The sequence below is a fragment of the Oratosquilla oratoria genome, chromosome 18 (assembly GCF_046742065.1).
Source record: "Oratosquilla oratoria isolate Oo_2021 chromosome 18, ASM4674206v1, whole genome shotgun sequence".
Lineage (NCBI taxonomy): Eukaryota > Metazoa > Arthropoda > Malacostraca > Stomatopoda > Squillidae > Oratosquilla > Oratosquilla oratoria.
Window position 1 is genome coordinate 57,342,249 of NC_134794.1, and position 14,837 is coordinate 57,357,085.

The 14,837-nt window shown below is 41.7% G+C and overlaps 1 protein-coding gene across 4 annotated transcripts in view; it reads right to left on the minus strand.

Moving 5' to 3' along the window:
* LOC143035265 (uncharacterized) overlaps positions 1-14,837 on the minus strand; it is a 66,959-nt gene that overhangs the window by 16,005 nt on the left and 36,117 nt on the right. For all 4 annotated transcript variants that reach the window (XM_076202103.1, XM_076202102.1, XM_076202101.1 and 1 more), the window contains exons 5-11: positions 13,860-14,174; positions 12,449-12,624; positions 10,201-10,271; positions 6,702-6,913; positions 2,556-2,796; positions 1,834-1,986; positions 610-763 (exon numbers count right to left, since the gene is read on the minus strand). In XM_076202103.1, the coding sequence (XP_076058218.1) occupies positions 610-763; positions 1,834-1,986; positions 2,556-2,796; positions 6,702-6,913; positions 10,201-10,271; positions 12,449-12,624; positions 13,860-14,174 (1,322 nt within the window). The remainder of the gene's footprint in view (positions 1-609; positions 764-1,833; positions 1,987-2,555; positions 2,797-6,701; positions 6,914-10,200; positions 10,272-12,448; positions 12,625-13,859; positions 14,175-14,837) is intronic.

Here is a 14,837-nt window from a genome sequence, read left to right on the forward strand (position 1 = left end):
GACGCAGCCTTGTTGTGGATGTACTGTCTTGCTACACTGCTTCTGACCCAGTGCTTTCTTCTTGTACAACCTTCTTTGCTTCATCATATATAATCAATTCTCACTGGATGTACAAGGTGAAACACAGATATGGAATAGTAGTTTTAATCCCACATAACAATCTATCTAATGCCCCAGGTCTTTAACAATGGCCATTGAATTAATCCACAAACCACCCAAGTTAGAGATACTGTGTTGCTGTTTGAGTAAGGTTCAAAGAGGGAAATGTAGGTGGTGTTTAGTGTCTTCTGTGTGGTGACTGCATCTGGAGCAATTTACTTTTGTTGCCAGGCATATTCTGTGTTGGTACACTCTTACATCTGGATGGTGACCTGAACAATCATGCCAGAATGGTTCCTCCTTGTCTAATGATGAATTATTTAGATTGGGGTGATGTGTAGGGGAATCAAGTAAAGTATGGAATTTCTGGGGAAGGAGGGTATATTGTTAGGACTATGTACACATGCTGCAGAAACAAATGACCAAGTAATTCTCAATTCCTGGAAATGAAGCTGGAACATAGGGAGGAAGATGGAGGTGGAAAAGTTCTCCCATAACAATAAAAATTACCTTGGTTGGAGGACTCGTGCGTCTAACAGCAGAATTCGACCTTGACCGAGACGGTGATCTAGAGCGTGACCTTGACTTGGAGCGGCTGTATGTAGCACAATGACGACGGCTTGTACTTGAGGTATTCGTACCTTTACGTATCTCATTTTTACTTCTGTAGACATTAGGAAATCTTTTCAGTTTGTGGGTCTTCTGTGAATCATACATTATATTGCAATACAATAAAAAAAAGTGGTATTTGAGGTCATGTATAGTAATGATCGGAAGGTGGTATGTAGAAATTAATTTACAGTAAAGGAAGCATGTAAATGGCTGAGGAGAATGAAAATTTTTCAAAGAAATTGGTATCTGAGGATGAATGCAAAGAAAGGGTTGTATGAAGGAGTGATTGAGCCCATAGAGCAGACTCGGTTTGGTGAAAGCAGAAAGGAAGAGCCTAAACAGATTTGTGATGAACTGTTTGAGGAGTATGGTAGGTGTTACGTCAGTGAGAAATAGACATGAGGCAGAGAATGTTGGGGGGGGGGGGGGACACAGAAATGGTCTGGGCTAATGAAAGGAGGAAACATTAGCAAAAATAATGTAAAACAGAAGTGGAGGAAGTGAACCCGTGGGGAAGTCTAAGAATGAGGTGGTTGGATATGATAAAGAGGGGCCCTGGATGCAGGAGAAATGTCAGTCAAGCAAAGAAGAGAGTGAAGAGGAAGGAGTGAATGGGGATATTCTTATTTACTCCAATTTTACAAGTGGATGCAGAAGGGGATGGTGTCATACAACGAAGTGGTGGAAGGTAAACCCGCTCTGCTTATTGGACCCTGCTATCTCCCTGCACTACCTTTGACCCAAATGGTGTGGCAAGGGACAGGATTGACCATTCACAAATGAGGTGCTAAGATGGGAGGGGCAATGAATGGGTGCTGAATGGATGCTGGACAGGTGCGGGATGGTTGTATGCTTCTGCTTGACCTCCCTTATAAGGAGGAAAAGGCCTTTTGGTATACATGTATGTGCTCAGTAACAATAACCAGTTTCTATCCGTGGGGCCAATATCTCACCAGAGATATAGTTCTGAGGATTGTGAAGCAGACTTAATAGAGGACAGAGTAGAGGGATAGTGGTGTTAAAAACGATTATAATTCTTATTTTTGAATGAAGATAAAGGGTTGTTGTTGTTGTTGTTGTTGTTGATAAAGGGTATATAGAGATGGTGGGAGGGGCACTTACCTTTCTCTCGACCTTGACCGGGAAGGTGAACGTGAATAATAGGATCTCCTTGACCTTGATCTAGATCTCGAGTGTGACCTTGAGTGACGAGATCTATGTCTTCGTCTTGATTTTGAGGAGGACCTGCCTCCTCGACCGGGTGATCTGGAGGATCTGGAAAAGAAGTACACTAAATCATGCTGAATATATTTCTAAACAAAGAATGTTAATTTTAAGGAGGAATGGAAGTGAATTTTTACAGCAAAATGGAAGAATATAAGGCATCAGAAAGACATCTGTGACAGTCAAAGGCATGCAGAGCAGAAAGAAATTTGAATAAATCACAGAGATGATAAAATCCATGGGTAAAATTTGCAAGTGGTCATGGAAGAGGAGGCCGTTTATGAGACCAAAGACAAAAATACAGTACATACGTATACAAGTATATATATATATAAATATATGTATATCTTTGAGGGTACAACAGAATTGCCAAACTGTTCTATCCATATTCTGCTATTAATCTAGTGCAAGAACTATGATGCTCCCCTTCTATACCTATGGTACGAGCAGTAACCCTTAAGTAACTGCTGATAACCTACTGGTTCACAAATACAAATGATGGAAGCCAAGAGTAACTTCTATCACCTCTAGAAACTGTGGGTAACATCAAGCATTCGGCGATTACTGTAACCCCCAAGCACCTGACGAAGGAGTGGGACTAGTGTGCTCCAGATACCGACCGACTACTAGAGGATCGGCCACGTTTTCTGGCCAAGGATGAGGAACTGTTGAGGGAAGCACTGCTGTGGTGGTGGTGATGGTGGTGGTGGTGGTGATGGTGGTGATGGTGACGACCTGCAGTGGACATGCTAGAAGAGGTGGAGCTATGGTTGTTGGTGGATGAGGTGGATGTTGTGACTGAGGCCTCCTTGCTCGTCTGGTCCCACCGGTTCTTTCGTTTTTCCTTGCTGCTGCTCCCACCTGGAAGGTCAACAATCACATGAAATGACTCCACTTAATGTAGAGCACTTACAACTGGAATTCAAGAGAGCATCTGCAGCCTTAGTTCTTGTGACACCTACTCTGCAACAAAGGACTTTTCCCTAATGTCATATTCCATGACACGTCACTGACACAAAGGGACGTGGGTATAACCCCATATCCTAGCTAGATCCATAGTGCTTGTCTTCTTACATACATACATATACCAAGGCTTTCCCCCTTCCAAGGGAGGTAGCCAAAAAGGGAAAGGCATAAAAACACTCCCACCCATTTCATCCCTAAATACACTCCACACCCCTCCCACCCTCCCTCTCATCTGAGCACCTCCTGGATGACGGGTCATCCCTGCACCCTGCCCACCGCCCTGGGTCAGAAGCAGTGTCGCAAGACACAGCACATCCACAGCAAGGCCGCTTCATTCAATCGGCGACCCCCCCCTCTCCGTCCCCCCTTGCATATAAGGAGAGGACGGGGAGAAATCCCTTCGGGCTGCGTCAAAATTTACTCACACATACTACCCCACCCCCCACCCCCCGCCCATTCCTCCTCATGCAATCACAACATCATCCATATACAACCCTTCTCCACTCACCTCTGTCTTCCGTCCTCTCCCTTCCTTCCTCAACAGACATTCCCCTCTTCCCCAAAGCCCCCTTCATCCCATCCATCCACCACATCCAAGGACGTCCCCTCATGTTCACTCCTCCACATCTGCCTTCCATACCTCTTTTACTAGTCTTTCTTCACTCATTCTTTCCATGTGTCCAAACCATCCTAATATTCTTTCATCAACCCTCTCTCCCAAATCCTTTTTCACCCCTGTTCTCCTCCTCACCTCCTCATTTCTCACTCTATCCAGCCTAGTAACCCCCACCATACTTCTCAAGACACCTCATCTCAAACACATTCAAACTCCTTCTCTCTTCTTCTCTTATGTTCCACGTTTCTGCCCCATACAGTGCTGTTGGCACAATCACTCCTTCATACAGTCTCCTCTTCGCATCCATTCCCAAATGTCTATTCCTCATTACACTCTTTAATCCACCAAGGCATTTACTCGCTTCTCTCAATCTACATTCTACCTCCACCTTCACTCCACCTTTTCCTGCTACACTTGCACCCAAGTATCTAAAACTATCCACTTCCTCCAGTCGCTCTCCCTTAATGTTCACTTCCAGTCTTCTTAGTAAATTGATTATAATATTAGGTTACCTTAAATCTAGATTATAAGATGGGTGATTATAAACATAGGTAACTTACAAAATAATTAGTTGCAGGAGATTTGCAAGCCAACAGCGGAGGACTACAAAACTGAAGCCTCCTGCCCTCAGAGGTCAGAGGGCACATAAACAAGATGACGCCATGAAGTAGTATCCTCGTTATTGTATTTACCTTTTTTGCTTGGATAGGTAGCAAATGAAATTTTGTAAGCCTTCTTCACACACAAATAAAGAAGTAGATGGTTGTGTGGAGCTGGGCAAATAGTGATAGAATACGTTTATGTTGGCACACATAGGCACCTGTGCCTGGCACTGGTGTTGTGCGGTGTCACGTACCCAATGTCCGTGTTTTTTTTTTTTTTTTTTTCTTTCTTTTTTTCTTGTGTTGGTCGTTAGTTGTCATCCAGCACATAGCTCAACCACCCCCCCCCCTTAATCTGTCAGCTGTGTTTACTAGTTGACACACCCACAAGAACAACATTGTCAGATCACAGTGGGTGTCTTTGGTGCCCTGCCCTCAGGTCAAGTAAGCCGTGAGCATAGCGTATATGGGTGGGTGTTACCTGGTTGTATTTTTTTGGTTATGTTTCTTTTCTTTAATTTACTTTTTCTTTGATGTGATGTGACCAGCTTTATTTATTACAACTTGTAACAGTTACCATATGTCAGTACGCTGCAATGTACTTCAAAATTTTTGTATTGTATTTAATTGTAGATATATGGTAACCGTTTCCATCACCAGCAGGCTGTCTGGACATGTGTACTGCACATGTCGAGTTGCCAGTTAATTATCTTGTTGTCTTCCTTTTATTTTCTTTGTGGTAGTATTAAGTTTTCTTTTTTTTTTTTATTACTTACATAATATTCTTGTGTGTGTAATTTAAGGTTGTGTAAGTGGTTAGGCTGTTTACTATTATTCAGAATGGGATAGGAAAAACTTCTTATTGTTGTAATCCTTTGGCTCCAGTGACCTATCAGGTCAATGGCAAATGCTTTAAAGAGGCATCAAAACCTCCCTCTCGCTGCTTCTTCTTCCTCAATCTCGTCAGAGTCAGTAGCCGGCCATCCATCTCCCTTTGGCGGAGACTTTTTCCCACAAGGTATGCAGTGCTTTTTACAGGAAGTACATCTTATGTCTGGTGCGGGGTTTTTGTTAGGATTATAGGTCTCCTCCTTTTATTGGTGCGTCTTATGGGCTTTTACGAATTTGTTCTTTGAGTGACCTTGTTAATCTATTTCCTCCACCTTTTGTTTATCCACATTACATCCTATATATGGTGTGGGTTTTTTGATAGAATTATAAGGTCACCTTTTGGGACTTTGAATTTGGTGTGTCATACGGGCTTTTACCAATTTGTTCTCATGAGTGACCATTGTTTATCAGTTTCCTCCACCTGTGTTTATCCACATTACACGTAAACTGTTAGTTAAGAATTGTTATTTCTCGTGTGATTTTCTTGCCTTATGATTTTAACTTTTACTTAAAATAAATAATTATTCTGTTACCCACATGCTTTCATTGTTATTGTTTTGTTGTGTAAATAAAATTTCAAAGCAACTCTTTTTCGTTCTTGGAGAAATCAGGGTAAATAAATTAGCTATACTAAAATATTTTCCTCCTCCCAAAAAGTACGCTCTAGGTATAAAAGGAAAAAGACACATGCTCTATGACTCCCACCTGCACCTCTGTACTTACCCCCTCCATTCTTGTTTGTAAGTTAACCTCTTCACTCCGGGGCACATTGCACGTCTGGCAGCATTAGCTGCCTGACGTGCGATGTTGTGTCATAATAATCGCATTATAAAAAATAGTCAGTGCTCAATCGTTCGTTCTCTTTCACCCGTGAATTTTGATAACCATAGAAAATATGATGAAGCCAGTTTAGAGAGAATGGAGGTTACGTAGGTACGACTACAATAAATATAATCAAGACACCGACGTCGGCATCATCGCGTACCCACTTGCTCCTCATGACGCCTACGTAGGCGTCACCGTATGGAAGTGGTTAAAATCTTGTATATATTTTTTCTTATATCATGTTCCCTTATCCTAGTAAAACGAAATTGTTCCTATAAAAAAGAGCAAATAAAACTTGCAAGACACTGAACTGCAGGACCTGTTCTGATCACGGCCAAAATTTGATACATCAATTCAAATACAGAGTCTAGTTCATGACACTGATCACAATTATGCATTTCCATACCAGGTGGCACTTTTCACCTATTCTGGTGAATGTTATGTAATTCTATTCCCCTCCATGGCACCCCGTCAGTTGTGAAGGGGTTAATGCAAGTTGGGTTGAACAACTCAATCTACAATGGCTGGTTACATCTTGACCTTCTTCATGCCTTCCCCGTTGATGATGCCCCATCTCTGATAATTTCTTTACATACGATGACAACTTCAAATGAAGCAGCATTGCTGTGGATGTGCTATGCCTTGCGACACTGCCTCTGACCCAAGGTAATGGACAGGGTGCAGGGATGACCCGTCATCCAGGAGGCGCTAAGATAAGAGGGAGGGTGGAGGGGAGTGGAGTGTATTTAGGGATGGAATGGGTGGGAATGATTTTGTGCCTTTTTCTTTTTGGCTACCTCCCTTGTAAGGGGGAAAAAGCCTTGGTATATGTATGTATGTACGATGACAACTCATGCCATTCTTACCTCCATGTTGGTTATGTCTGTGGTGATCTGATTTTGGGAGGATGATCACCCCTGTTACTCCATCATCCTCCGAGTCACCTGCTTCAGAGTCTCCCCCAAAGCTTGTAATAAACTTGATTTGTCCACTAGCAGGAGGAGTGGGTGACCGTGATTTGGAACGTGAAGATGAATGACGATACGGGGCATATGTTGGACTAGACCGAGCTGCATAGCTGCAAGTGTAAAACATGTGTGTAAAGATTTTATACTGCAACAAAACACATGAATCTGAAATAGCCTAAAATATAAATTAGTATTATGAACATAAATACCAGATGCACAGCCATTCTTTTACTTGCTGCAGTTGGCCAAGCATATGTGAAGAACATGAATAAAAAGAGTGAATGGTGTGAGATAAACATAGGGCTACATCCGAGTTGTGTTAAGTCACACTGAAAGTTTGAATGTGCACACAGCAGATGGGGGTAAATACTTTTACTATTTAGAAACGGTTGGTGACATCGGAAGGATACGGAAAGTGAACCAGCTGGTATCTGCACAAGTCACTGGCCTTATGACAGATTCTGAGGCAAGATAATAAAGAACTGTGGAAGGGTATGTGAGAGAAGAAAGTTTAATCCCTTCCATATGAGGACGCTGTTGTCGGTGTCCTCAGGCGTGACAGGGTATTATAGGAGGATGCTGACATTGGTGTCCTGATTATATTTCTTTGTAGTTGTAGCTGAAAGGAAGTTGAAGATATTTGTGGGTTAAAAGTAAGGTGATGAGATGTACAAGGGGTGAAAGTGGCAGCAGACTGAAAGTGAATATTAAGGGAGAGAGACTGGAGGAAGTGGATAACTTTAGATACTTTGGGGGGGGGGGAAATGTGGCTGGAAAGGGAGGAGTGGAGGTAGACTGTAGATTGAGAGAAGCAAGTAAATGCCTTGGGTGATTAAAAATTGTGATGAGAAATAGACATTTGGGAATGGATGCTGAGAGAAGATTGTATGAAGGGGTGTTTATGTCAGCTGTACTGTATGGGGCAGAAACATGGAACATAAAATAGGAAGAGTTTAAATGTGTTTGAGGTGAAATGCCCCCCCCCCAATAAAAAAAAAATATATAAATAAATAAATAAATAAATTTCTACGTCAAGTGACCTTTTCAAGGTAATAGGGTCGAATTAAAGGTCAAATTTTCAATTGACCTTGCAAGGAAATATATGCATTAATAACAGTTGTAGGGAATCTTATTAGCTTTAAATTGGGAATAGAATGAGATCTGTAGGTGCAATAGTCTCAGAGATATTTGACAGATTTTTTCACTTTTTGCAAAAATGACCTTTTTGACTCAAATTTGAGGGGTCATGTCTCAGAAACCATTTGACCTACAGAGGTGAGACACATATAATTGAATTTGTCTCATTAAGGTCTATAAGCACAATAATTGGCAAGAAAATCTGAGTCTGTGCAGGAGGGAAAAAAAAAAAAAAAAAAAAAAAAAAGTTCAATTGACATGGAATGACCCAGCTACTAGGCTGGACAGAGATAGAAACGAGGAAGTGAGGACGAGATCAGAGGTGGAAAGGGAGTTGTTGTTGTTGTTGTCGTTCCCTAGACTGTCTGTCCGAGCAGTCCCGTCTCCCCAAGGAAGGCCACAGCCGAAACTGGGTTTTCCCACAAATCCTTTATAGAGTGTATGTTGTGTTGTTTGCGTGCATGATTGTGTATAATGCAGTCTTCCATTATGTGTTGTATGGTATGGGGTGAAGTGTTACATCCTGGGCAGCTGTTCACAACACGGTCGTCCAGCCTCTTCTGGTAGCTTAGAAGTGCTGGGAAGGCCACTTCATTTAATCAGTGACCCAACCCCCTTGGGGGAGATGGAGAAATTCCTTTGGGCTGCATAAAAATATCAAGCTTACTCCCTAAACTCCCACCCCCCATCCCCTACTCCCTTCTGTACAACACAGCATCATCCATATACAACCATTCTCCTCTTACCACCATCTGTCCTCTTCCTCAACAGACATTCCTCTCTTTCCCAGTGCCCCTTTTATCCCATCCATCTATCTCATCCTTGGTCATCCCCTCATGTTCACTCCTTCCACCTCTGCCTTCCACACCTCTTTTACCAATCTTTCTTCACTCATTCTTTCCCTGTGTCCAAATCATCCCAATACTCTTTCATCAACCCTATCTCCCAACTCCCTTTCCATTGCTGCGATGGAAAGGGAGTTGGGAGATAGGGTTGATGAAAGAGTATTGGGATGATTTGGACACAGGGAAAGAATGAGTGAAGAAAGATTGGTAAAAGAGGTGTGGAAGGCAGAGGTGGAAGGAGTGAACATGAGGGGATGACCAAGGATGAGATAGATGGATGGGATAAAAGGGGCACTGGGAAAGAGAGGAATGTCTGTTGAGGAAGAGGACAGATGGTGGTAAGAGGAGAATGGTTGTATATGGATGATGCTGTGTTGTACAGAAGGGAGTAGGGGATGGGGGGGAGGTTAGGGAGTAAGCTTGATATTTTTATGCAGCCCAAAGGAATTTCTCCATCTCCCCCAAGGGGGTTGGGTCACCGATTAAATGAAGTGGCCTTGCTGTGGATGTGCTGTGTCTTGCTACGCTGCTTCTGATCCAGGGCGATAATCAAGAGGCTGGGATGATTGATTGATTTGTGAAATTTTTGGCTCAAAGGCCAAAGAGGCTGGGATGACCCATCATCCAGGAGGAGCCCAAAAAAAAGAGGGAAGGAGGGAGGGGTGGTGAATGGGAGTGGAGTATGTGGGGATGAAATGGGTGGGAGTGGATTTATGCCTTTGACTTTGGCCAACTCCCTTGCACAGGGAAAAATGCCCTTGGTATAAGTATGTATGTAGTTGTAGCTGAGTGACCCTTGTATTCTGTGAACAAGTTTGATCGTGTGGTTGTCCTTATTCAGGGTGAAAGAGAACAAGAGAAAGTTTTAACTTTATATTCTATAACATGCGTATTGTGATGCATCATTGAATCATTGTACATCAGTCACCCTGTGAAAGAATATATGACTTGTATTGAAGAGGTTAACAGTGGATATGGGACGGAGAGGGGGGGTCGCCGATTAAATGAAGCGGCCTTGCTGTGGATGTGCTGTGTCTTGCGACACTGCTTCTGACCCAGGGCGGTGGGCAAGGTGCAGGGATGACCCGTCATCCAGGAGGTGCTCAGATGAGAGGGAGGGTGGGAGGGGTGTGGAGTGTATTTAGGGATGAAATGGGTGGGAGTGTTTTTATGCCTTTCCCTTTTTGGCTACCTCTCTTGAAAGGGGGAAAAAGCCTTGGTATATGTATGTATGTATGTATGTACAAGGAATGACAATAGTGATAGGTTGAATGAAAGGTAAACACAATTATGCAATTACAAATCATGATATCCAATGCCACAATGCAGTGAAAATCCACATCACTTAATTCCATACAAATTTATATTAGGTAAATTTACGATGCACAACACAGTAACATAAGACAGAAACAAACCTTGGGGGGCTAAATCTTCGGTCAATGTGTTTCTTTTTCAAGGCTCTTCGTTCTTTCCTGGATTTCCGTCCCTGTCAGAAAAACACCAGGTAAATTTTATGAGGGCTTTAATAGCAATATGCGAAAAAAATTGCAAGAACAAGCTTACTAATAACTGTTCAATTCCTTCATCATCATGTCTAGTTGGTAATCTGCTACTGTTTGATGTTTACCTATTATAATGGTCATGTCTCTTATCAACTTGATTCAAAATTACGATGTGTATCTATACACCAAGGGCTTCTTTTCCCTTATAAGGGAAATAGCCGAGTCAAAATGCTGCACCCACTCCCATCCCCCACCCTTTCCTCCCACTCTAATCTTTGCTCCTTGTGGATGAAGGAACCTGTCTCTTGCCCACTGCCCAGGTCAGAAGCAAATGCAGCAAGACAGTACATTCACAGCAAAGCCACTTCACTTGATTGATCAACCCCTCTCCATCCCCTCTTGCAAAAATTAGAGAAGACAGGGAGAAATCTCCTCGGACTGCACCAAAATACCATGTACCATAAATCAATTCATCATTCCCTCAAGTTTCTCATTTAACACTCACAGCTCCATGGCAGTCAGCAAGAAATAAACAAATAAATACATCATCTACATTAACCTTGAAGAAACCTCCTTCCACTCCACCACATGCTTACTTATATCTTCACTTACTAGTATAGCCACCCCTTCTCTCCCTTGTCCTCTCTTCACTCCTGACACCCTCCCAACTATACTCTCAAACTCACCCCTCCCTTTCAATTTAGTTTCACTCAATGCCCACACATCCATTTTTCTTCGCAAACATACTGCCTATCTCTTCCCTTTTAACACATCCACACACATTAAAAGACCCAAACCTTATGGTTCTGGTAAGAATACTCCTCCAAGACCTTCTTATGTCTTAGCTTTTTTTTTTAGGAATGTCCCCTTTGGGACCACAGAGAATAAGATGCCTGGTCCTATCCAGTAGTGGGATTCAGCCGGTTCTTACCTATTCGCTAGAACCGGCTCACGCAAATTTGTCAGTTCGGCGAACCGGCTAACTGGCGAACCGACTAGTTGCTCAGCTGGTCAGTGGTCTTCTGCATCTCATCCGATAAGTACCGTGACGGTATGTTTCGTAACTTTCGTTAGTGATTTATTGCATAGTTTATTTACACAAGTGGTTACCAGTTTTTTTTCATGTATATAGTGCTTGGTTGCTCTGTATATTTGTGTTATTAAACTACATTTTATTATAATTATGGACATACATACATACACGCACTCTCATACAAACTCCTTAGGCCTACCCACACAAACATGTTTGTTTATAAATAACACAAATGCATTGCACACATGCACACACATACTCATGTACATGTACACATATGCACACGTGTAAGCACATACATAGCCAACACATGTACACACTACCCCCACACAAACATGCGTCCGTAAAAAAATAAATACACCTGCACTAGGTTGCCCAAATCGAATTTTTTGATCACGAGACTAACTATAGGTTGGCACCCAGGTCTCTACCCCATTTGTGTTTCCCCCTGACACTTTTTCAGGTGTGTCGTATGTAAATATTGGAATATTTGTTACGTTTGGCCGCCAGCGATGCATAATAATGCTTGTCAAACCATTATTTCGAAATGTTATTTGGAAAAAAAACTAAAATGGGATCAGTTTATTTGCTGGCAAATTTGACTTTTTTTTCTTTTTTTTTGTAACAGAACCGGCTGACGAAAAATTTGAATCCCACTACTGGTCCTATCCCTGTTCCATTTTTGTCATCTCATACGACTCAAGTGGAAAGACTTGGTGGCAGTATTCTTTTCCCTCACCACAGGGTTTGACGAAGAAAGGAAATGAATATTCAGAGAAATGGTACATGACGGTAACAAGAGTGGGGACAGCATAATGGAGGTGGTCACAAAAAAAAAAAAATATATATATATATATATAAATAAAATACAAGTAAAACAGATAAAAATAAAACAAATAAACAGTATAGACTTTGATTACCTCCCTTGTATGGGGAAAAAAGCCTTTGGTATATGTATATATTATTATCATTTACATATATAGAATTGTGTACCTAGTCCATGTGAAGGCTTTTAATTTCTGTGGACAGTGTAGACAGCATAAGGAAATTCAAAACTTAGTCTGACTACGTGAAGCAGAGACAAGACCCTACAAGTACAGCTCTTGATCTGTGTTACAATTTCCTCACCGAGTACATGGCTTTTTCATCTTCTTGCTCCTTAGCAGCTCGCAAAGCCTCGGCTTCCTGAAGATCCCGACTTATGAGCTCCATAAAATCAGTCTGATTCAATCCGTAAGCTTTGCCTGAAGTATTTAGTTCAGCTTGCTGTACATTGGACAGTGACATTACATCCACTGTCAAGTCTGGTGAAAGAGAGAGAGAAAATTATTCTACCTATATACCATGGCCTTTTTCTCTCTCATGAGGGAGAAAGCCACATCAAAATACACGTACCCACTCTCACCCATTCCACTTTCATCCACCACCCTTTCCTCCCTCTCATCTTAGCTCCTCTTGGATGATAGGTCATCCCTGTATCCCGCCCACTGCCCTGAGGGTGTCAGAAGCAATGCAGCAAGACACAAGAAGCAGTTAACAAAAGCACAAAATCATACCATACCTAATGCTATGTCAATATTACAATTTAAACAAATTTCCAAGTCTGTCCATCTAAATTGCTACACCTGGAGACCAAGGCATACAATAAAAAGCAGACAAATATTTTACTATATCTCCTTAAATTTCATTTCACAACAAAACTGTTTATCTAAGAATGTCCTTCCAACATTATGACACTTACTTCTTCTATTCCACTTCTTGACTTGTGAACAATTACCACATTTTCTTTTCTTAACCAGTACTTATTCCTGCTATTCCAATTATTACTTTCTTGAATATTATAAGTACATGAGAATGAAGGATGCTGCAAGAGACCATAAGGCCTACACTAGGTAGTTCCATGTCCATTACCAACTGTTATCCCCATCATAAAGTTGTCTAACCATTTCTTAAAACAACCAATAGATTCAGCACTCACTATATAAGTCTATTCCATTCGTTGATCACCCTACTAGTAAACCAGTTCTTGTCCATTTCTTTCTTAAATCTAAATTTGTCAAGTTCAAATCCATTACTGCAAATCCTATCATGTTGTCTTAATATGATGACCTTGTTTGCATCACCCTTGTTAAAGCCTTTGATCCACTTCAACACCTCTACTAGATCACCCCACACACTGCGTCTTTTCAGAGAGTGCAAGTTAAGGTGCCTAAGCCTTTCTTCATAAGGTAAATTTCTGAGTCCATGTATCATTTTGGTCATTCTCCTCGGTACTGATTCTAGTGAATTATGCAGCTGTAGGATTTCTTTTTTCTAGTGCTTGATTCATGTGTATCTACATACCACCTTTACCTCAAACTATACACTTTCTCCATTTCTAATACTAACACATGCTCTACTACTCTTGTAAAAACTCTTCACTGCTCTTAAAAGCTTTCCTCCTATCCCATATATCTGTAATAACTCTCACAGTGCCTTCCTTTCTACCCTGTCATAAGCTTTTTCCAGATCCATAAAAGCCCAATTCTTAATAGCTTACCAAAATCTATGTCACTGTCGCTATCCTCTTCATCTTCTACCTCCTTCAACAACTCCTCTTCACCCTCCACATCAATTCCTGCTGCGGGAACACCTCCTGTTGATGCTGCCACTGCTGATGTACCAGCTGCTCCAGATGGTGCGGCTCCCGGAGCCACCTGACCAGTTATGACTCCCTCACCCTCCTCTAAGTAGGTGAAAGCAATAGCAGCCTTCTTTCGAGCCAATGCCTTCTTCTCCTCTTCGATTGCTTTGTTACTGATTGGGCCATACATCTCCTCCAGGCGGATTTCATGAAGGAATTTCTCTTCTGATACTGCAAAGATACAAGCAAAGACATAATTTCAGTATGAATCACAACTGTTGTTGTTATCACTGTTGAGTGACTCATGGCATCTATAGATGATACTATTAATTATGGAAGAAACCAATCAAAAGAGATCTTCTAACCCCCAGATATGTTGTGTTCAAGTCTGTGTTGCCAAAGTTGTGCAGCCCATAAAAATATATGCAATTGACAGTGAGGCTCCCCAACAGAATAAGCACATGCCATCTACTGTATTGGCCAACTTGTGTTGTACGTACGTTCTGAGTAGTGCACAGTGACCACAGCAGTCTACTTGAGTGTACTCTGTTCTGGTTTTCTTGGTCTCTTATCTCTTATGAAGTGAGATTGATGCTATGGGATTTGCTTAACAGATACTATATCTTATGTGCTAAGTAAGGCGCATTGTACAGTATATACAAATGCACAACTCTGGTTTTTGTAGGCTGGCAATCTATGGGTGATGTCTGTGTGCAGTTATTAATAGTCTGAACTGTTTTGTTTTGTGCACCCTATATATACAAAATGAGGGTCTAGGGAATGTCTGCTCAGCAGTGAAGAAGGTAAAAGATAACTGAGTGGAGAATTGTTGTGAATGTATGATAAATTGACATGGCCAGAAGGGATTTCTTCTTATCACTAGTTTAGCTATTC